At 41.4% G+C, this 27,215-nt stretch overlaps 1 protein-coding gene across 6 annotated transcripts in view; it reads right to left on the bottom strand.

Moving 5' to 3' along the window:
* Positions 1 to 431: 431 nt before the first annotated feature.
* Positions 432 to 27,215, bottom strand: part of csde1 (cold shock domain containing E1, RNA-binding) — a 102,713-nt gene continuing 75,929 nt past the window's right edge. For all 6 annotated transcript variants that reach the window (XM_072563426.1, XM_072563424.1, XM_072563425.1 and 3 more), the window contains 5 exons: positions 18,888 to 19,007; positions 16,841 to 17,019; positions 8,243 to 8,406; positions 4,984 to 5,116; positions 432 to 1,383 (listed from right to left, as the gene is read on the bottom strand). In XM_072563426.1, coding sequence (XP_072419527.1) covers positions 1,336 to 1,383; positions 4,984 to 5,116; positions 8,243 to 8,406; positions 16,841 to 17,019; positions 18,888 to 19,007 — 644 coding nt within the window. In that variant the 3' untranslated portion in view covers positions 432 to 1,335. The remainder of the gene's footprint in view (positions 1,384 to 4,983; positions 5,117 to 8,242; positions 8,407 to 16,840; positions 17,020 to 18,887; positions 19,008 to 27,215) is intronic.

A 27,215-nucleotide genomic window follows, 5' to 3' on the forward strand; every position in this document is an offset into this window, starting at 1 on the left:
AACGTGGTGAGACAGGGTGGATCATAAACAGGACAGTCCTGTCAAACTGACTGATCTGTTACAGTGTAGCAAATTTTATCCAATACTTTTAACTTGGAATAAATATTCACAGTGTAAGTGCCTTTCACCTCACTTCATACCTCATGCATGCCACACTTCATGTCAGGGATTCATGTCAGGCTATATTAATGTTTGTTGACGGCAAGACAGTTGCTCTTTTCAAAACATGCTCTGGATGTACTGGCAGGCAACATTCTACTTGAAGTCTTTCATAATTTTAGATGGAAAAATTCCTCCTTGTGCTCAATTTATTCACACATGCCATGCCCTGAAGTTATTAAATTAACTATTTAAATTCAGTAAAACCAATGGAAGAATCTCATACAATGTCCAGAGATCCAGGTAGACAAAGTCAATTTAAGATTTCAAACTTTATGGTAAAACTTTTTATTCTAGTTTTTCATGACCATTAACAGGGACACAGGAGAAAGCCAGGTGTTTTATTTTCTTTCTTGCAAGAACAAAGCAATCTCCCAGTTTAGACAAACCCCAAACTGTGAGCAGAGGCGAAACAGAAACAGGGTACTGCCTCTGTCCCACATCAACAATTAAATTCCTGATCTTATTTGGTATAATAACACAGACCAGTTATTTGATTACTAACGCTTGATATCAACTAGTCTCCCTGTTTCTATGCAAAAGGCATATATACAGTACCAACAATTAACATTTCCACCTTGATGCATTAATATACTTTTTAAAAAAAAGTCAGCCGTTCTTTTTCATTCGGCATTACACAGGGTGCCCTTTGTGGGAATAACAGTGATATTTGTTTTTAGGCACAGATCTGTTAGTTTCTGGAATAGGGTTCCAAGGCTGCAGTGCTCCACAGCATCAAACTTGTATTTAAAGATTTAAATGAAAGCCAGCACTCATGGCACTCGAGTGTTTCAGATTTTTTTTTTCCTAACATATAAAGGCAAATAAACTTACAAATTCAAATTAGCACTGATGTAAGATGCTGTTTGATTTTAAATCAAGCTCCTATAAGGTTGAGAGACTAATAAGGCTTCCTGCTTATTCACTGCCCCGAGCCTGTGCGTTACCTTTTTTGTATTTTTTTTGTTTTTGCTTCATTTTGTATTTTTTTTAAGCTTTTGATAAAAGCACAGACAAGTTGTAGAACTGAAGATTTGCTTGAAAATATAGATTAACTGTGTTCCATTTGGGACTGGGAAACACAGGGTAGTAGAGGCAGACTAATCTTGCGTAAACCCTCCCCTCCCCGAAGATACTGCATTGGGTAATGTGCTTGCTGGGGGAAGAGAAAAGAAATCAATCGATGACTCCAGCTTGACGAATCTTTCTCTCTGCAATGAATCCCTGTAAGTAATAAAACAAATGGTTAATTTCTCGACTTCTGTAGCAAACTGGTACAGCAGAAACAAGTTGATAAATTAAGACTTCAGATTTACAACTTTCATTGGCAAGAAAACTGCAGAGTTGACCTAAAATATAATAAAATTCAGGAGCTAAATTCTTCACACTTCAAAGCCACAATTGCCAAACTTTACACTGATCTTAAATACCTTGCAGGCTTCATTTGCAAGTCAAATGCATAGTAAATTTGATTTACAGCAGGAAGACTGGAGGTTGCCAAAGTGGTGCCACTGTTTTAGAAGGGCGGTAAAGACAAGCCAGGGAACTATAGACCGGTGAGCCTGACCTTGGTGGTGGGCAAGTTGTTGGAGGGGATCCTGAGGGACAGGACGTACATGTATTTGGAAAGGCAAGGACTGATTTGGGATAGTCAACATGGCTTTGTGCTTGGGAAATCATGTCTCACAAACTCGACTGAGTTTTTTGAAGAAGTTACAAAGATGATTGATGAGGGCAGAGCGGTAGATGTGATCTATATGGACTTCAGTAAGGCGTTTGACAAGGTTTCCCATGGGAGACTGATCAGCAAGGTTAGATCCCATGGAATACAGGGAGAACTATCCATTTGGATACAGAACTGGCTCAAAAGGTAGAAGACAAAGGGTGATGGTGGAGGGTTGTTTTTCAGACTGGAGGCCTGTGACCAGTGGAGTGCCACAAGGATCAGTGCTGGGTCCTCTATTTTTGTCATTTACATAAGTTATTTGGATGCGAGCATAAGTAGTACAGTTAGGAAGTTTGCAGATGACACCAAAATTGGTGGAGTAGTGGACAGCGAAGAGGGTTACCTTCGATTACAACAGGATCTGGACCAGATGGGCCAATGGGCTGAGAAGTGACAGAGTTTAATTCAGATAAATGCGAGGTGCTGCATGTTGGGAAAGCAAATCTTAGCAGGACTTGTACCCTTAATGGTAAGGTCCTAGGGAGTGTTGCTGAACAAAGACCTTGGACTGCAGGTTCATAGCTCCTTGAAAGTGGAGTTGAAGGTAGATGGGACAGTGAAGAATGCGTTTGGTATACTTTCCTTTATTGGTTAGAATATTGAGTACAGGAGTTGGGAGGTCATGTCATGTCTGTACAGGTCATTGGTTAGGCCACTGTTGGAATACTGCATGCAATTCTGGTCTCCTTCGTATTGGAAAGATGTTGTGAAACGTGAAAGGGTTCAGAAAAGATTTACAAGGATGTTGCCAGGGTTGGAGGATCTGAGCTACAGGGAGAGGCTGAACAGGCTGGGGCTGTTTTCCCTAGAGCGTCGGAGGCTGAGGGGTGACCTTATAGAGGTTTACAAAATTATGATGGGCATGGATAGGATAAATAGTCAAAGTCTTTTCCCTTGGGTGGGGGAGTCCAGAACTAGAGGGCATAGGTTTAGGGTGAGAGGGGAAAGATATGAAAGAGACCTAAGGGGCAGCTTTTTCACACACAGGGTGGCACGTGTATGGAATGAGCTGCCAGAGGATGTGGAGGAAGCTGGTACAATTGCAACATTTAAGAGGCATTTGGATGTGTATATGAATAGGAAGGGTTTGGGCAGGGTGGTGGCAGGTGGGACTAGATTGGGTTGGGATATCTGGTCGGCATGGACGGTTTGGACTGAAGGATCTGTTTCCATGCTATTCATCTCTATGACCCAATTGTGTTATGCAGACAAACACAATTGCTGAAACCAGAGACTTGGTCACTTCCTGAATTTTTGCCCTCTTCTAGTTCTGCAGAAGGCAGCAGATAAAGGTACCAAATAACAAAGTGATTGTCAATGCTGACTGTTGGCAGGCCATGAGACAGAACAATCGGGAAGAGGATCTTTTAAAGTCTTCCTCAGCCAAGGATACTATGACTAAGCATGATGTGACCACTGTGATCCCTCTGGGGTTTCAGTACTAAGGGGCCAAGCCTACACACTGCACCACATGCTAAACTTAAAATAAGTGTGCAATATAACCATGAGGACTACTTCTCAGCAGAAAAGATGACACCCATGAGATGATTTGTGCTGGGTCCTAAAAATTCAGGATTTTATTTCTCTTCAGAACAGAGTTATGTTTCTCAACTAATCTTTTTAATAGGGCTTCCAGGTGCTTAGGGATTGTCATCTGGATGAACTCTTAGTAGTTTGGTTTTTGAAGGGACACAATCAAACTGGTATCAGATGATTGAAGTCTCAGTCATCTATTTTTATGCTGATATCCCTGTAGTTTATAATAAAATGTCAACTCTTACTTCGCTTGTATTTCCCCAAGAGACCTCTCATACGTGCTCTGTCAAGCATACAGCATTTGGTTTCTGCCCAAGTTTGAGGTGCAATAGCTGTGTATCTAACTCAGAAAATAGCTCCAGTTCAGATTTTCAGTTTGCACTATAGCTGAAACAATATCCCAAAGCTTGGAGAAAGAATAGAAGCAGTTTCACACTCTTGCACCACTAAGGTCTAATAGAAAACACAATGGAGGGGATTAAGGGAGGCTCAAAAATCAACTCAACCAAAACATCCTGTGCAATCAAACGTTGTGGACTCATCAGCTTAGGGTCACAGACCTGGAAGTATATATGAAATCTGGACATCTTGATGCAAATACACATGTTAAATAATTGGGAATTAAAAACATGGAGCAACATTTACATCACAGGCAACTCAATCGTTGAGAAAACTACAGTAAAAACAAACCTGTGAAGAAGTTGCTAGTGCTGTTAAAATATTTGTTGTTATTGAAGGTAAATTTCAGCTGCAGATATTTTAGCAACTACATTGACAACTATTGGTTCATTCACAAAACCAACTGCTCTGTACTCAAGATCATATTGGTAACTGATGACAAGCTGAAAACTAGAATGTTTTTGAATCCCTAAATGACTGCTGTGATGCAGGTCAGGACAGGAAGACCAATCTTGTGCTGATTTACCTATTCAGCTGGACTGCCTCTGTGGGACTTCTAAACAAAATTCCAATGTTCCCCAAGTTATAAAGAGGCAGGTGACATAGTAAGGGGGTTGGTGATGGAATCTGGTTTCTGCTCAACTTCTGCCATTCGCTGGGCTTGCGACAGTTAAAAAGGCTATTCAGATAAGGTGCTGGCAACTTTGAAACTATATATTGTAGTGAGTGCCTTTAATATAGTTAAGAAATGTGAACCACAAATCAGTATAGGTTGAAACTGCACTTTTAGTTTTTAAAATGTCCTGAAAAATACAGGTTTGATACTGATAAGAATAAAAAGTTGAAACAATGCTAGTTTTGGCATTTCCACTGAGAGATAAACCTCATGAATAATCAAGCAACAACACGTTAAAGTCCCAGGCCCATTTGACCTGAATCATAATTGTGCTTTTCAGTAAGATTTAATAAAACAATCAAGTAATTGCAATGTTTTGGGAAAAGAGACAACAGTTTGGAGTCTTGATTACAAAACCATAATTCAAATCTGAGAGGAGCGAGAGGTCAGACTTGAGCAAACTATTAAAATGTAGGTTCTAACACAAATTACTCACGAGCATATCAACCACCTGATTAAAAGTTCTCACCGCCGTTACAGTATTCACCTTTGAGTTATCAGGTCCCTTTGGCTGGCGAAGCACGACCAGTTTTGGAGCGCTTGCGTCATCCAATGTGATGCTCTTCAAACGATGTACTAAACGGTCAGGACGTGGAGCTGCCACAGGTCGAGGGCCCTCACTACACACAAAAACAAAACAATCCAGTGAAACCTACTATATACACTAAACAAGTGAGAACATTTTTGCTTTGCACTCAATTTGCAAGTGCATTTTGACAGAACGGAGGGATTTAGGGAAGAGGCGTGCAATTAAGGGCTAGTCCTGGCTGGCTAAGTTAGAAGTCTACATAGTGCATTTCAAATGGAACCTTTTGTGCTTTCACCTTAAGGACATGATCCTATGGATAACATTTCACCTCAAAGACAGCACCTCCATAATGCAGCACCTCCTTGTCAATTAAAGTATCAATAGGGGGGTTTGAACCCACAACCTTCTGATTCAGGTAACACTGTATTGTGACCTCTACATTATTAAAAAAAAACGAATGTTTTGATTTTCTGAAAAAAAATCATGGTAGGTTGGTTAGCAAGGTTCAAATCACATGGAATACACAGGGAGAACTAGTCATTTGGGTACAGAACCAAATCAAAAGGGAGGGGTGGTGGTGGTGGTGGAGGGTCGCTTTTCAGGCTGGAGGCGTGTGACCAATGGTGAACCACAAGGATCGCTGTGGGTCCAATGCTTTTTATCATTTATAAAAATCATTTGGATATGAACGTAGGAGGTATGACACCAAATCTGGGAGGTCTAGTGGACAAAGTTTACCTCCGAGTAAGAGACCTTAATCGGATAGGCCAATGGGCCGAGGAGTGGCAGATGGAGTTTAATTTAGATAAATGTGTGGTGCTACATTTTGGAAAGGCAAAACAGGCAGGACTTATACACTTAATGGTAAAGTCCTTGGGAGTGTTGCTGAACAGATACCTTTGAGTACAGGCGCATACTTCCTTGAAAAATGGAGTCACAATGAAAGCCATGTTTGATACTCTTGCATTAATTGTAGAGTGCATTGAATATAGGAGTTGGGAGGTCATGATGTAGCTGTACAGGATACTGGTTAGACCATTTTTGGAGTGCTGCATTCAGTTCTGGTCTCCTTGCTATAGGAAATATGTTGTGAAACTTGAAAGGGTTCCAAAAGGACTTAAGGATGCTGCAGGGTTGGAGGGTTTGAGCTACTAGGGGAGGCTGGTGGGGCTATTTTCCCTGGAGCAAAGGATGAGGAGTGGTTTTATGAAGGTTTTACAAAATGAGGGACATTGATAGGGTGAATAGTTTAGGTCCTTTGTCCAGGATAGGGGAGTCCAAAACTAGAGGGCATAGGTTAAGGTGAGAGGGGAGAAGATTTAAAAGGGAGTGAAGGGACAATGCTTTCACACAAAGAATGCATGTATGGAATGAGCTGCCAGAGGTCGTAGTGGAGGCTGATACAATTACAAGATTTAAAAGGCATCTGCATTGATATAAGAATTGCAAGCGTTTAGAGGGATGGGGCCAAAATGTTGGCATATAGGACTAGATTTAAGATACCTATTCGGCATGGATGCTTTGGAACAAAGGGTATGTTTCTTTGACTGTAAGTTCTCTTTTTAAACAAAAAGAAAAACTGATCTGACTGTGCTCTCACTCTTCTATTAGAGTCAGAGTCACAAGAGGTGTACAGCATGGAAACAGACCCTTCTGTCCAACCCGTCCATGCCGACCAGATATCCCAACCCAAACTAGTCCCACCTGCCAGCACCCGGCCTATATCCCTCCAAACCCTTCCTATTCATATACCCATCCAAATGCCTTTTAAAATGTTGCAATTGTACCAGCCTCCACCACATCCTCTGGCAGCTCATTCCATACACGTACCACCCTCTGTGTGAAAATGTTGCCCCTTAGGTCTCTTTTATATCTCTCCCCTCTCACCCTAAACCTATGCCCTCTAGTTCTGGACTCCCCGATCCCAGGGAAAAGACTGTCTATTTATCCGATCCATGCCCCTCAATTTTGTAAACTAAGGTCACCCCTCAGCCTCAGACATTCCAGGGAAAAACAGCCCCAGCCTGTAGCTCAGATCCTCCAACCCTGGCAACATCCTTATAAATCTTTTCTGAACCCTTTCACGTTTCACATCTTTCCGATAGGAAGGAGACCAGAATTGCACGCAATATTCCAACAGTGGCCTAACCAATGTCCTGTACAGCCGCAACATGACCTCCAACTCCTGTACTCACTACTCTGACCAATAAATGAAAGCATACACTATCCTATCTACCTGCGACTCTACTTTCAAGGAGCTACGAATCTGCAGTCCAAGGTCTCTTTGTTCAGCAACACTCCCGAGGACCTTACCATTAAGTGTATAAGTCCTACTAAGATTTGCAGCACCTCACATTTATCGGAATTAAACTCCATCTGCCACTTCTCACCTGGTGCAGATCCTGTTGTAATAGTCACTGTCCACTACACCGCCAATTTTGGTGTCATCTGCAAACTTACTAACTGTGCCTCTTATGCTCGCATCCAAATCATTTATGTAAATGACAAAAGTTTGGGAAATTGGTAAAAAATAGGATTAAAAATTCACTTGTTAAATCAAGATGATACTTTCAAGGGTTTCAATTTCAAAATTTAGAATTTTAATCCAAATTATAGCAAATTTTTAGATCCACCTGAAATAATCTCAACTGCACCACAGAAAAATCAAGCAACAGCTAATAATGCTTCTGGGAGCACACTACACCAATGTCAGCCTGTGCACTGAAGCAAGTTTACAGAACTCTTACACTGGACAGATCCATCCTTGTAGATCCAAAACATTGTGCAATGGCAGTTACAGAAAAGATGCAGCCATGTGATATGCATGTGCAGCATCTTAAACTATTTTTGAATTTAACCACAAGCTGAATATTGTTGAAGTCAACCTGAATTATATCTTCTATAATTTGACAGTACAAGGTTTAAGTGTATTTCTGGCTTGAAATGTTAACTAAGAATTACTAAGCTTGGCTACAATTTTTACGTCAGATTGCAGTGTCATACAAGGAATGGATTTAACAGTTTCTGCTAAAGTGATAAAGCAAAACAAAAATTAAAATCAGTAATTTGGTAAACTTTAGCTGAACAAATCAGTGAACAGCCATAGCTAGGGTATCATTACAACATCCACAGCTAAGGTATTAAATGAGACGGAGCATCAAAACCTCTTTTTTGCTTTTCTATGCAATACATTTTTTTGTTTACACCAAAAGCTCACCTGACACGGAACACATTGCAGGCACTGCACTTTCCTGTACGCTGGTTTAAGATGACAGAGAACTCCACCTCATCTCCTGGCTGCAACTCAACACCATCCAGTACCTCATTCACACGGAAGAACAGCTTTTTACCATCACCAACTTCATAGTTAATGAAGCCAAACTAGAAAAACCACAGTCATCATTAGAAGGAGCATACACAAAGAAAATGGACACCATGAACAGCAACATTTAGAAATCCAATTTGGATTGCAAACTTGCTTAAAGCTTTGTGGGGCTGTGTTACATTAGGTTTTCGAACTATATACAAGCCTCAATAGTGAAACTAAAAACTGAAAGGCTTCAAACAGCAACTTTGGTTATCACTCAAGTTCAAATCTAATGACTTCAGATTTAAATGATCTCAAACTCTGACCAAGAGGAGGGGACAGAAAAGTCAGACACACGAGTAGTTATTACTCAAGGGTGGCAAACTGACAGCTGCAGAGGTAAGTGGCACCAGAAAAACAAATTTTGGTTTGTAAGTGATTAGGGAGAATGTTAATATCGCAGGGAGAGAAAAAGAAAGGCAATAGTGGTACTGGGACTGCACACCACCTCAAAGTCTTAAAGTTGAATTCAAAATAAGCAGGCCAGTTCCTGAAGTTCATATTAGTGAAATAATATGAATAATTTTGCCTTATCCTTTAATACAAGCTAATTTGTTCAGCCCATTCATAAGATTAAATAAAACAGCCCCAAAATATTTTGCTTTGCCCATTTCTCCTGCATGGTATTGTTGGAATTAAACATTTTTTAAAAAAAACTACAAATAGTATTTGTTCATTTGCCAATTTAAAAAAACACATTCAAAAAAATGAATTCCTGAATGTCATGTACTGGTTGAAGCAGTTATTAACATTATACAGATCTACCAGCACAAGTCAGTGGAATTTGTACTCCTCAATACACCCTTTGCAAAAATGCAGCACGAATTGTATATTGCTATGGAAACTACTATTGTAGCTTGAAACAGCTTGCTGCTGTGGAATAGTTTGCATAGAAAAAGCTACATTACAATTTTACAAAGAAACATTAAGTCACTATACGATATTTTAAAAGTTATTCTGATAAGTGCACCTATTAATGTATGTACTTAGATGCGATCTCAAATCTGTACATCAAATAATCCTTCACTTTGATTGACAGAAACCTTGCTTACTTCATTCCATCTACAGCAGGTCCTATTCAAAAATTACACAATCAAACACTTTATAATATATATGCATGTCAAAAACGTGTTAATTCCAGGAAATCCTCTGCAAAATCGTAAATTCACCTATCTGCAAACGAAAATAAGCATCCACGGGCAGTAAAAATCATATTCACGATTTTTAAAATGAGTTCTGCACTTGCAACTTTCATAATTTGAGGGTTCTCAAATGGAATTCCCCCCCCCCCTCAATTCCCAAACCTCTCTCAGATACTGTGGAATGACTGTACCAAATTCTGAAAGGTGCTGCCTTCCATACCAAAAATGGAAAAAACATTTTTTAATACTCTAAATCATTAAATCTTTAAAATGATATTGAAATATTTACAAATCCATAATTTGAATCAAGTAGCATACAGTTTGGCAAAGGCAGCAAACCTGACTTCCATACATGCTTAACCGTGACCCGGGTACTTACCTTCCTGTTTTCCAGATGAAGGACCTCACTTTACATTTCCCTCTTTTAATGCCTCAAGTTCAGTAACTCCATGAAACTGCCTGATGTGGCTGACATCCCTGACTCTTACACTTGTAAGAAGCATGTCCAGCTGCAGCTGTTTGACCTCATGATGGCTCTGGAGCTGCAGATGGACTCATTGTGGAGCATCCACGATGCTGAGGTAGTCGTGGATAGCAAGTTTAGTGAACTGTACACACCGCAGATTAGAACTGTTGAGGGAGACGGTGAAGAGATGACCAAAAGGCAGAGAAAGAGTAGGAAGGCAGTGCAGATGTCCCCTGCGATCATATCCCTCAAACATGTAAATCAGTGTTGGGGAGATGGCTCACCAGGGCAGGGCAGGAGTTGCCAGGATCATGGCACAGTGATGGGCACTTCTGTTCAGAAGGGCAGGAAAAAGACTCATTCTATTGCAAGGGGGGGTAGATAGACAGGTCTGTGGCCAAGAGACACTCCCAGATGGTATGTTGCCTCCCAGGTGTTCGGGTCAGGGATGTCACCAATTGGCTACAGAGCATTCTGAAAGGGGAGGGTGAACAGCCAGTGGGCATAGTGCACATAGGCACCAATGATAAGTAAAAAAAAACGAGAGGAGGCCCTGAAAACAGAATTCAGGAAGCTAGGAGACAAGTTAAAGAGGAGGACCTCAAAAGGTAGCAATCTCAGGATTGCAAGCAGTGTCACATGCTCTCCAGGGTAGTGATGAAAGAATAGGCAGGACGAACACGTGGCTTGAGGGATGGTAATAGGGGAGAGGGGTTCAGATTTGTGGGACACGGACTGGTTCTGGGGAAGGCGAAACTATTGCAAATTGGATAGTCTACATCTGAGCTGAAAATGTGTTGCTGGAAAAGTGCAGGTCAGGCAGCATCCAAGGAACAGGAGAATCGACGTTTCGGGCATCGATGCCTGAAACGTCGATTCTCCTGCTCCTTGGATGCTGCCTGACCTGCTGCGCTTTTCCAGCAACACATTTTCAGCTCTGATCTCCAGCATCTGCAGTCCTCACTTTCTCCTAGTCTACATCTGAACCAGACTGCAAGTAATGTCCATGGGGGAGTTTTGCTACTGCGGTTGGAGGGGGTGGGGGGGGGGGGGGGGGGGTTTACATTAATGTGGCAGGGGGCTGGGAACCAGAAGGGGAAGATGAGTAGACAGTGAGGTGGAAACTAGAGACTGTGAGGATCACAAAGTTAGCATTAATAAAGGGAAAGAGTAGGCAGAGAGCAGATGAACGCAAAAGAATTGGTGGCCTGAAGTGCATATACTTTAATACAAAGAGTATATTGGGTAAGGCACAAGAACCTAGGGCTTAGATCAGTGCCTGGGAATATAATGTTATTGTGATCAGAGACACTGTTGAAGGAAGGGCCAGATTGACAACTAAAATCATGCAAGTAAGGTCATAGACACTTCAGACCGGACAGGAAGGGAAAGGGTGGGGGGGCGTGTGGAGAATGAGTTGCATTGCTGGTCAGGGATGATGTCACAGCTGTGCTAAAAGAGGACACTATGGAGGGCTTGAGCAGTGAGGCATTATGGGTGGAGCTGGGAAATAGAGGGTGTATTTACATTGCGGGGGCTATATTACAGGCCTCCCAACAATAAGTGTGAAGAACAAGAGGTAAACAGATTATGGAAAGGTGTAGAGGCAACAGGGTGGTGGTGATGGGAGATTTTAATTTTCCCAACATTGACTGGGATACACTTAGTGTCAGAAGTCTGGATGGGGCGGAATTTGTAAGAAGCATCCAGGAGAGTTTTCTAGAGCAGCATGTCAATAGTCCGATGAGGGAAGGGGCCATATTGGACCTGGTACTAGGGAAAGAGCCAGGCCAGGTGGTAGAACCTGCAGTGGGGGGATTTCTTTGGGAACAGTGACCACAATTCAAGTTTTGCAATACTCAGACAAAGATGAGTGTGGTCCTAAGGGAAGAGTACTAAACTAGGCCAAGGCCAATTATATCAAAATTAGACAGGAGCTCGGAAATATGGATTGGGAGCAGCTATTTCAAAGGAAGTCCACATTTGACATGTGGAAGGCTTTCAAATATAGGTTGAAGATAGTGCAGGATAGGTATGTACCGTTGAAAGGGATAGGAGAGGCATGATTCATGAACTGTGGAAATCATGTGACAAGCCAAGAGGGAAAAGGAAGCGTACATGAAGTCCAGGCAGTTAAGAACAGAATAGGCTTTGGAGGAATATCGGGAGAGTAGGACTAATCTTAAATGAGGAATCAAGCTGGCTAAAGGGATCAAGTAACTCGTGCAAGCAGAATTAAGGAGAATCCCAAGGCCTTTTATCCATATAAAAGAAACAAGAGGGCAACTAGAGAAAAGGTTGGTCCACTAAAATATAAGGAAGCAAGGAAGGTTGTGTCGAATCTGAGAAAGTGGGTGAGATTCACAATGACTATTTTGCATCAGTGTTCAGATGGGATCTACCCCAAGTTGCTGGAGAAGAGCAGGGAAATAGCTGGGCCCCTGATGGATATCTTTGTAGCATCCTTAAACACAGGTGGAGGAGGGTTGCTAATGTTATCTCCCTGGACAAGGAGGGTAGTAGGGATATTTCAGGTAACCACAGACCAGTGAGCCTGATGTCAGTTGTCAGGAAGTTGCTGGAAAAAGTACTGAGGGACAGGATTTATTTATATTTGGAAGAGAATGGGCTTATCATGTGATAGATGAAAGAAGATGTCACATGCATGGACTTTAGTAAGGCGTTTGATAAGGTTCCCAGAAAAAGCAAAGTCACACTGTTCAGGATATTCTAGCTAGGTGGATAAAGGACTGGTTGAGCAACAGGAGAGAGATTAGTTTTTGAAGGGAGTTTCTCAAAATGGAGAAAGGTGACCAATGGTGTTCCACAGGGGTCAGTGCTGGGGCCACTGTTATTTGTGATATACATGAACGATCTGGAAGCATTGTTAGCATGATCAGTAAGTTTGCAGATGACAAAAGATTTGTGGAGTAGCAGAAAGCATAGCGAACTGTCAAAGAATACAGGAGAATATAGATAGACTGGAGAGTTGGGCAGAGAAGTGGCAGATGGAGTTCAATCCAGACAAATGAGGTGATGCATTTTGGGAGGTCTAATTCTAGAGCAAGCTAAACTAAATGGAAGAGGCTTGGGAAAAGTTGATGTGCAGAGATCTGGGAGTATAGGTTCATTGTAACTTGATAATGGCTGCACAGGTGAAGAGTGTGGTCAAGGAGACATACGATATGCTTGCCTTCAGACAGGCTATTGAGTATAAGAGCTGGCAGATCATGTTAAAACTGAAGACGACTTTGGTTCAACTGCATTTAGAATACGGAGTACAATTCTGGTTGCCACATTACCAAAAGGATGTGGGCGCTTTGGAGAGGGTGTGGAGAAGGTTTACGAGGATGTTGCCTGGTATGGAAGGCAGTAGCAATGAATAGAAGTTGAGTAGGTTAGGACTGTTTTCATTAGAAAAAAAAAGATGGGGGGGGGGGGGGGAATCCTGATTGAGGTTTACAAAATCATGAAGGGTATAGACAGGGTGGATAGAGAAGCTTTTCCATCAGGGTGAAGGATTCAGTAATGAGAGGTCACGCATTCAAGGTGAAAGGTTTAAGGGGGATACACGCAGAAAGTACTTTACACAGAGGGTGGTAGGTGCCTGGAACACATTGCCAGCAGAGGCAGGCACAGTAGATTCATTTAAGGTGCATCTGCATAGATGCAGGAGGAGGAGGGGAGCAGAGGGATACAGATCCTTGGGAATTGGGCAATAGGTTTAGACAGTGGATTTGTATCGGCTCAGGCTTGGAGGGCTGTTCCAGGGCTGTAAATTTTGTTTCTTTCTTCTTTGCTTGGATGTATTGCTTTGGTACATTTATTTTAACTATAACTACATTGGTCATTTAGTATCCATTATCACCAATCTCACTGTGCAATTTTACTGCAAAAGATTAAATACTCAAGCTTTAAAAAGGTTAGGATTTTTCATCTGCAAGAGGGTTAGCAGACAGTATAAAGTGGATAAGCAGCAAACTCTTAGCTGCAAACATCATAATGTTACAAGCAGAGTCAGTAATTGGGGAAAGTGGGAGCTAGCATCAACTGTAATGCAAGGAAAGGCAAAGTTTAATTAACTTAACTCAGACTAAAAATCTGGAAATTAACACTTCAGAATTTACCGCTGCAGCAAGTCTTCCAACTTCTAGTTGCATATAAATTAATGCTATCACAACCTTTAGGCTAATGTCACGAATGCTTTTTTGAAAAAAAAACCATGCACAAATAGGTTGTCCATTTGTGTACTAGAATTTAAAGCACTTTTTAAGTTTTGTTGCATATAGCCAGCTGTCATCCCTTTTGAAAGGAATGCCAAGTATTTTGGATAGTAAATAAAATGAAACAGGAGCAGGAAGAGGTCACACTGCCTTTCAGCCTCCTCTGATAGTCAATAAGATCTGACTGTACTTCCACATAACTCCACTTTCTAAACCAATTCCTTGGGAATAAGGGATTCAAGTATAGGACAAGTAATGGGTATAGAATCATGATCTTGTTGAATATCATAGGTGGTTTGAGGGGACTAAATTTATATTTGTGCTCTTTCACAGCCAAAATACTCTATCCCCATATCCTTCAAGTCCCTACTATACCAAAAATCTAGTCTTGGATTTACTTAAATTACTCAGCATCCACAGCAGTCTGAGGTGGAGAATTTCAACAGACCCACAATTTTATTTCTCATCAGTCCTAAATGGCTGACCTATTATTTGACTGTAGCCCTAGCTCTAAGCTCTTCAGTCAGGGAGAGCCACTTCACAACACAAGCCATCCAAGAATTGTGTTTCAGTGAGATTTTCTCACTAATCTAAATGACTTTGGTTTAGCTGTGCAGCAGTTATAACGTACCTAACAGGGATTCTCAAACTGTGGACCCAGCGAAACTTCAACCAAATGCTAAAAGCTACAGCACTGCCACACCACACCCCCCCAAAGGTTTGTAAAGTGACCCAGCCAGCCAAACTCTGAAGCTTGAATGCAGTGACTGAAAACCTTGTGAAGGTGGTATACTGTTCCACCTGCAAAAATTTAGTTAACAGTCTCTTCCTTCCAGCCACCAACTCCTCACAAAAATCCTCAACCTACAAAAAGAACTGCATTAAATCTCAAATACATTTGTTCACCATAAACACAGCAGAACACAGCCTTGAACTGTCAAACCACAAAAACAGACCTCTGTGGCACTATCAACTTGTACAAAATGAGAACAGTTGACTCAAATTGATAATATTCATTCAACAAGTTATCTGCCTGCATATCCAACACCAAAAGGGGTTGTGCTGAAAGGAAAATGGCATTTTTGCCAACAGTGCCCGAGAATACACAAACTGATCAGTCACTGAGCATCAGAACAAGCTCAAGAGACTCTGAATGACCCACTCCCATTCCTATGCTTAAAAAATAAATGAATTGTGACAAATTATTTGAATCACCAGTTAACAGCTATTCAATACTGTGTCACAGCCATAACTATAACCGAATATAGTGAACAAACATTAGTTCACAAGTTAAAGTGTACTGAAAGATTCATACTGAAATCCTAGCAGCAGACAAGTTAACGATCTCAGAGATCCCAGACTGCCCACTTGGCCCCCAGTAAAGATTCCCACCCACCTGGGTAACTAGTGGTCCTATCTTCCAGAATCAATGAGAAAGTTGTCAAAGTTTCACAGGCAAATTATCATAAAGTTAGCCACTTACTGGACGACTTCACATAAATATTCATTGTTGTGTGCACTGACTCATCTGAAAACAGTAGAGCTTTTCCACGAGTGCTGTTAAGTAATTTACACTGCTGACACCACTGGAGCTTAATTGTATTCTCAACTGAGGTGAACATGCAGGTTCAGCAAACCAGACAAATCCCAGCTTCAGATGTCTCGATGACTTTCCCCACTCATTGTAACAGTGACAATATCCACCATCATCCTAACATTGCTGACAACAGATTTTGTAATTAATATTAGGATCTTCTCAGTTACTGTATCATGTTCTGCATTTTACACACTAAGCCATCAATTTATGTACAATCTAAGAAAATCTGTACCAATATTCTTTCAGTAACACTTTGAACAGATAGATATATTGCAGCATGTCCAGTTTGAGGTTCATCTGTTGTCATTAGAATATACGTTGGAGCTTAAGGATTGACAGCCATGCTTATAAAAACTACCAAGAACATTTTTCCCCTCCAATACTGGCTACAAATCAAAAAAGCAACAATAAAACACCCAAACCAAAGAAACACATGTTAATAATCTTCCTCTATGAAGTTCACTGCAGTATTTCATTATTTTCACTGCTATAGTAATTATCAGTACTATTAGTCCAGTATAGTTAAGTTCTCTTCAACTCCAATGCATTTATATTTAATTTTTAAAACTCTTATTTGTACTATATGACCATGTAATTAGATGCATGCACTCAAAACATGCTTACCACTCAGCTGTCCATCTCTGAACTGGCCACCATAACCATCCTGATGAACAGCTTATGGTCAAAACACCAACTTTCCTGCTCCTCGGATGCTGCCTGACCAGCTGTGCTTTTCCAGCACCACACTCTTAGACAATAACCATCCAGCTCAGGTAAAGCAAAACATTAAAAAAGGGCCCAACTCTCCACCTCTACACCACCCAGATATACACAGAGGAAGAATTTTAAGGCTACCTAAAAATTGTAATTGCTTCGTGGACAGTGCCTCACTCAATAAGGGGAGAACACAGTTCACGCAATTAAGTTCTAAAACTCAACTATTGGAGGAAAAATTCTAGAAACCCCCAATATCTGCTTAACTGAAGTGTGTGTGTATAATGTAATGCCAAATTAACTCACCTGATCTTTCACACAATCCACAGTGCCTCTTCGTAAAGGTGTGGCATCATAGGCCAATTTCTGTCCTGTTAGGGTCACAGTGCATAGCTGGAATTTGACAGTTTCCCCCTTCTGAAGGCAATCTGTTTTGTTCGCCAAACTAATGATGCCGAAAGGATACACCTCTCCTTTCATTGGCCCTGCAAGAACATACCAAATCCTGAATACTTCAAAATAGTATTAAATATTACTTTTCAGCACACATTTTAAAACCACCAGTACATGACAACAGTTAATTTAGTGCTTCACAAAAGCTACCTGAACAGTTCTGGATTAGTACGTTAAAAATGGCTTCTTGGCATGGCAACAGTCATCTTCAGTGCAGCAGAAACGATAGAAGAATTCCACAGTCACAAAACCCAAGACATATCATGAACTATTCTGAACAAAGAGGAGACTGAGTTGGCAAATTCAAGCCAAGTGACACTAGGGTTTTTGGGATAGCAAAGATAGACTCAAGTGGCAAAAATCTTCACAGATCTGTCAGTCAACCACATGCGTGGATGACTAGAGAAAAACCTCAACTACAAGCAGACAGCCCATTAATTAAGGATCAAAATTAAATGCTATTACTTCAGTCATGTTTGTTCTGAAATTGCAAAATGTCAAATTTTGACAAACACTTTTGCACTAAAAGATACCATTCTACTATGGAATGTAGCTTCTCTATGAGATCTTCAGGCATTCCAATTCAAATGAAGTAAAGTCAAAGTTGCAGAGTACAGAAAAAGACCCTTGAGTCCATCTTGTTTGTGCCAGATATCCTAAACTGATCTAGTCTCACTTCCTAACATTTGGCACGTATTCCTCAAAACCTTTCCTATTCATGTACCCATCCAGATGCTTTTTAAATGTTGTAATTCAGTAGAAAAATATTGCAAGAATTTAGAAAACTATTTTAAAGCAAAATATTGAAAGATGCTTCACATTAATGCAATCATAGATGAAAAGATGGTTACAAAGAGGCAATTCCCAAGAGATGGAAATGTAAAAGTTTCAGCAAAGCTTGCGGCCTAGATTTAGCCAAGATGTACAGAATAGTTGGACTGAATTAAAATTATTTGAGAAATTACACAAACTTGGAATGTACAAGGTGGTAAAAGGGATGACTTGGCAGAGGTTTAGGATATTAAATTAAACAGAACACAGTTTCAGCTATTTGGGGAATCTGAGATTGCAGACCCAACAGGAGTGAAATTAGAAGCTAGCTTCACACACAAACTTGGAACACTTTTCCACAAAATAGCAACTGACTTGAAATAAATTGTTACTTTCAACAGGAGATTGATGAATTCTTGTTAACCAAATATATTAAATGAATACACAGCAATGGCAGGTTTTGAAGTTGGATTGCAGATTAGTAATTATTTAATTGAATGGCAGAATAGACTTAAAAAGGAATAAATTGCTAAAGATGAGAGAGACCAATGGATAGGAGACAAAAAGCTAGAATCAAATGGAGAGGGGGCTTACAGAAATGGAAATAGAAAAGTCCATAAACAAGTACAAATTATAACCTAAACAAAACCCATAATTATCGAGAGGCATTAGTCTCATAGCAATATCACTATCCTTAGTATAATTAGTAGTTTAATGTTTTGGGAACGTGGGTCTGTATTCCACCATGGTAGATAGTGAAATTTGAATTCATTAAAGCAATGCAGAAAAGTTATTCTAATGACAACCATTTCACCTTCACTGATTGCTGTAAAAATCCATCTGGTTCACTAATATCCTTGAGGGAACAAAATCTACTATCCATTTAGTCTGGCCTAGTTTGGACATGACCCATTTTGAAACTCCCTCTAAAATGACCCACCAAGCCACAATTCAACAGCAACTTAGCTTGGGCAACAAATGCTAACATGATCCATACCCCATGTAAGAATAAAGAGGAGGATCACTAAAGTGGAGTGACTGCATCATGTTCAGTTAATTGCTCAATATAGTTTTAGACATTAATCACAGAGTCCAAACATGCTCCAAGAAATTCACAACATAACCTCACCTTCTTCTGTAATCTCAATAAGTCCCTGATATTCAGCCTGTTGGGGATCCACACTGCGCAATGGCCTCACCACTTTACCAGTATAGACAGTCGGATACACTTCATCACTGGGACCATTCACTGTTTTTAAAAAAAAACAACATTAGCAGCCTGGTTTTTTATTTAAAGTAGTTCAATGCAATTATCGGTAGCTGGTAGCAATAGAAACCTGGTATTCAAAATAAGTAAGAATTCCACAAACTAACTTTCCAAGATATCTTTAACCAATTCTAAAACAAAAATGCTTTTTAAAAAAAAGACCAAAAGACAGATACAAGGGAATTGCAATCATCATTCATAATATTTTTAAGTGAGGGAAATCGGGGTACTTTGTAGTTCAGTTTTACCCTTTCTAGAATTACCCTCGATTTCAACACAAAATGATCAAAGGCCTCGTCATCTAACCTGATCAGAGCAAACATTTCAGACAAAAGCTAACAATGTTTCATGCTGTGTTGAAATGCAACAATGCTCTGACATTTTAGATGAAAGTGAAATCTCCAAGTTTCCCTTGTTTGTGCTGCAAATCAAATAGCTGTTTGGCGACACTTGAAATTTCAAATCTAAAACTTCAAACTGCAACACCGAAAGAGGAAAGCGGCAAGTCAAAATAGACAACTTTTCTCGTGACTACAAAGGTAACTGATGATCCCTGCTCAATAACAAGCCATCCCTGCAGATTACGTACCAAACTGTAGCCAGCTCTTTTCTTTTCACGCACCGCCCCCCCCCCCCCCCCCAACCGTAACCAATTGGGGAATCTTACTCAGGGGTCTGAGCGTGATGCTACTGGAGCATCACAACGGTCTCTTGGACAAATCTACAGGTTCTCCTATCAACCTCCTTCCATTGTGTTCCTCCTAAAAGGATACAACTTATTACTGGGTTATAGGTACAGTAAACTTAGAACCACATGCAGACACTATTTTGCACACAGATGTCAGCTAATGGTAGAATTTGAATTCAATTTAGATTCTGGAATTAAGAGTAGATTGTCAATTGTTGAAAAACCCAACTGGATTCACTAATGTCTTTTAGGGAAGGAAACAGCCATCCTCACCTGGTCTGACCTACACACGAACTCCAGACCCACAGAGTCTGGTTGACTCTTAACTGCCCTCTGGGCAATTAGAGATGATCAAGAAACACTGGCCTAGCCACCAGAGCCACCCACATCCCATGGATGAACAAAATATGTTGATTTCAGATTTTGAGTTTTGAACGAGTGTGGGTTTGGGTCCCCGTGTAAGGAGGTGGTTTAGTAGTTAGTCAACCTTTCTGGAGCCATATGATTTTTCTAAAAACCAGGCGTCGTCAATCTTGGGCAATTTTTTTTCCCCTGCACTGGAAGTTTTATCAGCAAAGTAAACCCTTAAGCATTAGTTTGCTTTCTGTTCATACAAATGAGGATTTTCATTCACAAAAATGTTCTGCTTTCTGTTTACAAGAATGAGCTCGGAGGAAAAACCCAGACTTTGAAAAGCTGTTGTTAGTTTTCAAAGATCCCAAGAGATGTGAAATAATTTCTCCTGAAAAAAGGAGAGAGTTTACACAAGTTAGGATCTAGGTTACCTCAGCGCAAATAATTTAAAGCTCCAGACCACAATATTCACAGAATCCTCAGTTTTGTTTTGATGTTGAGAAACTCTAACTTGTGACAAACCTCGGAAGAGGCTACCAAATTCTCAGGGCAAAAACTGAAATAAACAGTCAGAGATACACAATATGCAAACAGACCCTTTGGTACAAAGCTTCCATGCCGACCAGATACCCTAAGTTAATCTAGCCCCATTTACTAACACTTGGCCCATATCCTTCAAAAACTACTCCTATTTATATACCATCCAGATGCCTTTTAAATGCTGCAATTATACCAGCCTCCACTACTTCCCCTGGCAGCTCATTCCATACACACACCACTCTCTGCATGTAAACATTGGCCCTTAGGCCTCTTAAATCTTTCCTTGGCAAACTGGCCCATCTGATCAAGATCCCATTGTACTCTGAGAAAAAGAAAACCACCTTTGCTGTCCACTACACCTCCAATTTTGGAGTCATCTGCAAACTTAGTAACTATACTTCCTACGTACCAAAGAAGAAAAGCATAGGACCCATCACTGAGCCTTGTGGCACACTACTGGTCACAGGCCTCCAGTCTGAAAAAAAAACCCTCCAACACTACCCTCTGTCTTCTACCTTTGAGCCAGTTCGGTATCCAAATGGATAGTTCTCCCTCTATTCTATGTGATCTAACCTTGCTGACCAGTCTCCCATGGGGAACCTTGTCGAAGTCCATAAAGATCACATCCACTGCTCTGCCCTCAATCCTGTTACTTCTTCAAAAACTTCAAGTTAGACAGACATTACTTCCCACATACAAAGCCATGCTACTGACAATCCCTGATCAGTCCTTGCCTTTCTAAATGCATGTAAATCTTGTCCCTCAGGATTCTCTCCAACAACTTACCCACCACTAACGTCAGGCTCACCTATCTATAGTCCCCTGCTTTTCCTTACCACCTTAAATTGTGGTACCACTTTACCCAACCTCCAGGCTTCCGACACCTCACCCATCACTTTCGTTGATACAAATATCACAGCAAGGGGCCCAGCAATCACTTCCCTAGCTTCCCACAGAGTTCTAGGATACACCTGATCAGGTCCTGAGGATATATCTGCCTTTTAAGGCATCCAGCACCACCACCTCTTGATTCCCCCCCAAGATGTCACCATCTATTTCCCCACATTCTATATCTTCAGTGTCCTTCTCCACAGTAAACACTGATGCTAAATACTCATTTAATATCTCCCCCAATCTCCTGTGGTCCCACACATAGGTTGCCTCTATCTTGGAGGGGTCCTATTCTCTCCCCAATTATCCTGTTGTCCTTAAGGTATTTATAAAATCCCTCTGGGTCCCCTTGAACCATATTTGCCAAAGTACACTCGTCCCCTAATTTGCCCCTTTATATCCCTCTCAAGTATACTGCTACCGCCTTTATTCTTTCTATCTCTGCTGTCTATACCTGACATATGCTTCCTCTTTCTTGACCAAAACCTAAATTTCTCTGGTCATTCAGCATTCCCTATACCTACCAGCCTTGCCTTTCACCCCAACAGGAACACACTACCTCTGGACTCTCTCATTTTTGAAGACTTCCCATTTTCCAGCTGACCTTTTACTTGCTAACATCCATCCCCAATCAACTTTTGAAAGTGCTTGCCTAATATGGTCAAAATTGGCTATCCTCCAATTTAGAAATTTAACTTTTCAATCCTGTCTATCCCTTTCCATCAAGGTTTTAAAAGTAGAATTATGGTCACTGGCCCAAAGTACTCCCCAGTGACACCTCAGTCATTTGCCCTACCTTATTTCTTCAAGGGGAGGAAATGTTTCGCACCTGCTCTAGTAGGTACATCCACATACTGAATCAGAACAGAACATTTTCTTGTACACACTTAAATTCCTCTCGATCAGAACCCTTAACCCTATGACAGCCCCAATCTTGTAATCTCTCAGGTCAGAGCAGCATTTACTTGCTCTTAAAAGATACAGTATGGGGGGGAAAGAGAGAGGAGAGGAGGAGGAAAAAATAAAAATCGAAAGATGCTGGTGACCCAAGAGGATTGCATTTTCTGGACTCCACGTCACATCGGCTGGACGGAGGTAGAGCCCGTCCCATCCATGTTTCTGGGAGTAAAAGAGCTGCAGAGCCTGAAGATTTTACTTACCTTTGTTTTTGCTGAGGGAGTGCCAAAAGTAGGAAGTTCGCCCAGAGCTGAAGCCATGGCCCAGCACACTGAAGCAGTGGGCTTGCTTACTCACCAGACCTTGGTTGGGGAGCTTGCCAAATCTCATAGGTCTCAGGAAGTGGATTGAAGAAAAGAGGTAAAGCTGGCCCCGATCTCTGCTATGCTGCAAGACTTGGGGAAAAGGAGTGATGAGCCAGAGCGCCAGGCCACAGAGGTGGAGGCAGAGGCTGACTCATCCAAGAGTTGGATCGATGCCCTGGAAACCAGGTCCATGGTTTGCTAGATCTGGTGGATGACCTTGAGAACAAGGGCAGAAGAAAGAAACTTTGCATTTTTGGCATGCCAGGGGGGACAGACTATGAGCAGCCAGTGGAATTCTTTGAGAAGTGGCTCTCTGAAGGATGAAGATTGGGGGCACCCACTGGCTCACAGCACGAAGGCCAGGAATGGACAGCACCTTCGCCCTGGTACAGTTCCATCATTATCAAGACAGAGTCGTGGAAGCTTCCAGAATCCAAGGGAAGGATCAGAGGGCTCCAGGGTCATGTTTTTCTCAGACTTTTCAGCATCAGTGATGAGGAAAAGAAAGGCTTATGACAGCACCAAGAGGAGACTGACTGCACTTAGGATCCAGTACTAAGATTGTAATAGATCTGTACATTTATTTGACTTGTCAGAGGAAGTGAGGAACTTTGTGCACACGCTGACTTAAGCTGGATGACTGAAAAGACATAGATAACAGTTGCTCCGGTTTGTCCTCATTTAGAGGGGACTTGAGGAGTCTTTCTATTGGTAATTAGTTGTGTTAAATTAAGCACGGGATGGATAGAATATTTACCTTTTATTTCTGAGTTACACCAAGGGATGGGTGATGTATTTACTTTAAACTTACTTATGTATATTACTAATCCTGTGTTTTTTCCTACCAAGTTGCCTGTGTTTGTGGTGCGACCTGAGCTAGGAGGAATTAAGAGTGTGGTGGGGTTGTTGAGTCGGATTTTGGGATGTTTAGGTGCTCAAGTTGAATGGGGAGGGGGTAAATTCCTCTAATCAGTGCCCTTGGCTCTGATGTTTCCACTTTTGGTGTACATAGTTTTTACAAGTTTTGTAGGTTTTAACTGTTTTAGTTTGTAATGTGTTTTATGGACTTTATGAAGCTCAGTGATTCGTAGTTAGAGTTCTCCCTTGAGTCTAAATGGTGCTACAGAAGGTTATGGCTAAGGATGTGTTCAAGTGGAACATTAAGAGGAGTTACTCGCTGGTCAAAAGGAAGAAGGCCCTTTTCAGTCTTAAAAAGGGAGGGGATGGATGTTGCCTTGATGCAACACATCTAGATGATGCAGAGCATCTGAAACTGCAACAGAATGGGTATGACTGGGTTTATTTCTCATCTTCCAATATGAGAATTTGGGCGGGGGGGGGAATAGAGATACTTGTTAGGAAGAATCTCTCGTATAACTTGTTAAGAGTATATTAAAGAGAGATTTGTAATCCTTAAAGCTTTGAATGGGAAAGAATATGAGATCTTAAATGTTTATTATCCCACAGCCCACCCACTCAAGTACTAAACTGGTTAACCTCATCTCAGCATATTATGGGAGCAGGTGATTGTGTAATAGACCCTATGGTAAATACATTGCCTAAAGGCCCCCCCTGATGTCTTCTTCATAATCTAAGCAATTTAGGGATTGGTGTCTTGAACTAGGATTGGTAGATGTTTGGAGGCACCTTCAACCTACTGGCAGGGATTTTACGTTTTTTTCAAATCCACACAAATGCCTTCCCAGGATTGATCCCTTTTGGACCCCTGCAGCGGATGTGGGATCAGTGGTGTCATGTACAATTGGCAATATCACTATTTCTCATCATGCCCCAATGTATCTAATGGTCAAGAGTAAAGGATACTACAGTACGTTCAAGGCACTGGCAAATGGACCCCTTCATCCTTAAGGATAGCAAGTTTACGTAATGCCTTTCTGCCTTACATTTGCAAAACAAAGACTGTTTGAACATGGGGATAATCTATGCAAGTGTTGAGTGTATCTTGCCAGGAAAAGGAATGCTTCCCAAGCCATTATCTCAATCAGCGAAAATACTGGAAATTTAATCCATGATTCTAAAAGTATTAACAAGGTATTTTGGAAATTTTACTCCAAACTATACCAGTCTGAAAGCTGTGACGATGGGCTTGTTCGGATGGAGTCCTTTTTAAGGATTTGGACCTTCCGGAAGTGACCCCTAAACAGTAGTCTCTCCTTAATGCCCTGTTGTCGGTGCAAGAGGTGCAGGAGGCAGTGAGGCAGCTTCAGAATGGAAAGGCACCTGATCCTGACGGGCTCCCCAGTGAGTTCGATAAAGGAATTTAAGTATACCGTCAGGACGGATGTTTAACGACTCATGTAGTCGTGGCCTCCACCGGCCATCTTAGAGAGGTGAACACCCTTCATCCCAGATAAAAAGGTAAGGCCCCAGAGGACTGTGCTTCCTACAGGCCTGTCTCACTTATACAGCTATGACAATTCTGTTTAATGAATCAGTTATCCAGAAAGGAAGAACTACAAACACATGAATATGTATAAATTTATGCTCTCGCTGGTAGAGAGCTAATACTTTGTTTTGTTGAGCTATGTTATTATTATTACTACTACCACTGTCATGATTTAGCTAGAAATTAGTGGGTTTCTTTGTATTGTTTTAAATTGTTTTGTTTAGTATTTGTTGCAATATCCAAAAAATTTTAAAAGGTACAGTACACACCTTCAACTTCATAACACCCAATCCCTGAGCCAAATCTCTTATTACCACAATATCCTAGTCCCATGTTCATAACCACGCCCTGAATTCATCTGCCTTCCAGTTAGGCCTCTTACATTGGAACAAATGCAGTTTAATTTTTTAGTCCTACCTAGTTCTCTGCTTTATTCCTGCCTGACCTGGCTGTTTGATTTGCTCCTTTTCCCAATTGTACCAGTCTCAGGTGGAGCTTCTTCTACCTCTGTGAATGCCACCCCCTCCACCGTATAGTTCAAATCCCCCCGAACAGCTCTAGCAAACCTCCCTGCCAGCATATTTGTCGTCCTCCAACTCAGGTGCAATCCATCCTTGTACAGGTCACTTCTACCCAAGAGAGATTCCGATGATCCAAAAATGTGAACCCTCCTCTCTCACACCAGCTCCACAGCCACACATTCATCTACTCTATTCTCCTATTCCTATCTTCATTAGCTTGTGGCACTGGGAGCCATCCAGATATCACTACCCTAGAGAAGCTCCTTTTAAAATTCTTGCAAAACTGCCTATATTCTACATTCAGAAACTCATCCTTTTTCCTTCCTACATCACTAGCTCCAAATGTGTACAACAACCTCCTGCTGGTCCCATTCCCTTTTGAGAATGGTCTATGCATTCATATATTCTTGATACAGGCACCAGGGAGGTAACAACACATTCTGACTTGTCACCACCAGCTGCGGAAACAGTTGTGCCTCTGACTACACGGTCTCCTATCACAATCGATGGCTTTGAATCCGATGTACCCCTTGCTCCATTAGAGCCAGTCTCAGTACCAGGAACTTGGCTGTTCGTGCTCCATTCCCCTAAGAGTTCATCACCCCCTACATTTTCCAAAACAGCATACTTGTTTGAAATGGGGATAGCCACAGGAGACTCCTGCACTACCTGCCTCCCTCTCCTACCTTTCCTGGAGGTAACCCATCTATCAAATTGTATCGGTGGGTATTTCCCCCCTTCCTATAACTGCCATCCATCACACCCCCAGCTCCTGTAAATTCCTCACTGCTTCTAATTGACCCTCCAACCAGTCCCTGCAATCTGACAGGGATTCACATCCAAATACTTACTGTCGACATCATCAGTAACAAGGAAACACTCCCTAATCTTCCTCATCCGACAGGAAGAGCACATCACTCTATTGCAGGCCGTCTTTGCACTTAAATCTGCAGAACCAGAAAATAGCAGCCTTCCTGCCCAAAAGACCTGCTCCAGGCTAACTTAGTACCTATGATTTATAGTTTCAAATTTCCATCAAGAGATAGATGTCTATAAAACAGAACTAATAAGAACCCACTTTACTCACTATTGTAGATTTAAAATAAAGCAAGATTACATTTGAACTATGCACCTATCTGCTCCTGTGCAGTGAGCTCTACCACACCAGGTTCCTCAAAAGGTCAGCTGTGATTTTCACTGTTTGTTCATTTTTCTTAGATGCACTCCGATGTCCAGAAATACTTGAACTAGAGCAGCAAAAGGCAGTAGCTGTGCTGATTCACTGCTGTGTCAGACAGCAGTGTAGGTTTCTTTCACTGTCTTTGACCATGTGGTCTCTGCCTGTGTCTCTCTTCCTCCTTTCTAAAGTACCATCGTTTTGACCCCCACTCCCGGCCACCCTGCCAAATTCCAAAATAATGCAGCAGCTTATCAAACAGTAATTACTGCTCCCGGAATTCCAGGAAATCTGCTCCAACACCTACAATACCTCAACAAAGGAGCTCTTACAGCCACAACTCTCTCCCT

This window comes from Chiloscyllium punctatum, chromosome 45 (genome assembly GCF_047496795.1).
Source record: "Chiloscyllium punctatum isolate Juve2018m chromosome 45, sChiPun1.3, whole genome shotgun sequence".
Classification (NCBI taxonomy): Eukaryota; Metazoa; Chordata; class Chondrichthyes; order Orectolobiformes; family Hemiscylliidae; genus Chiloscyllium; species Chiloscyllium punctatum.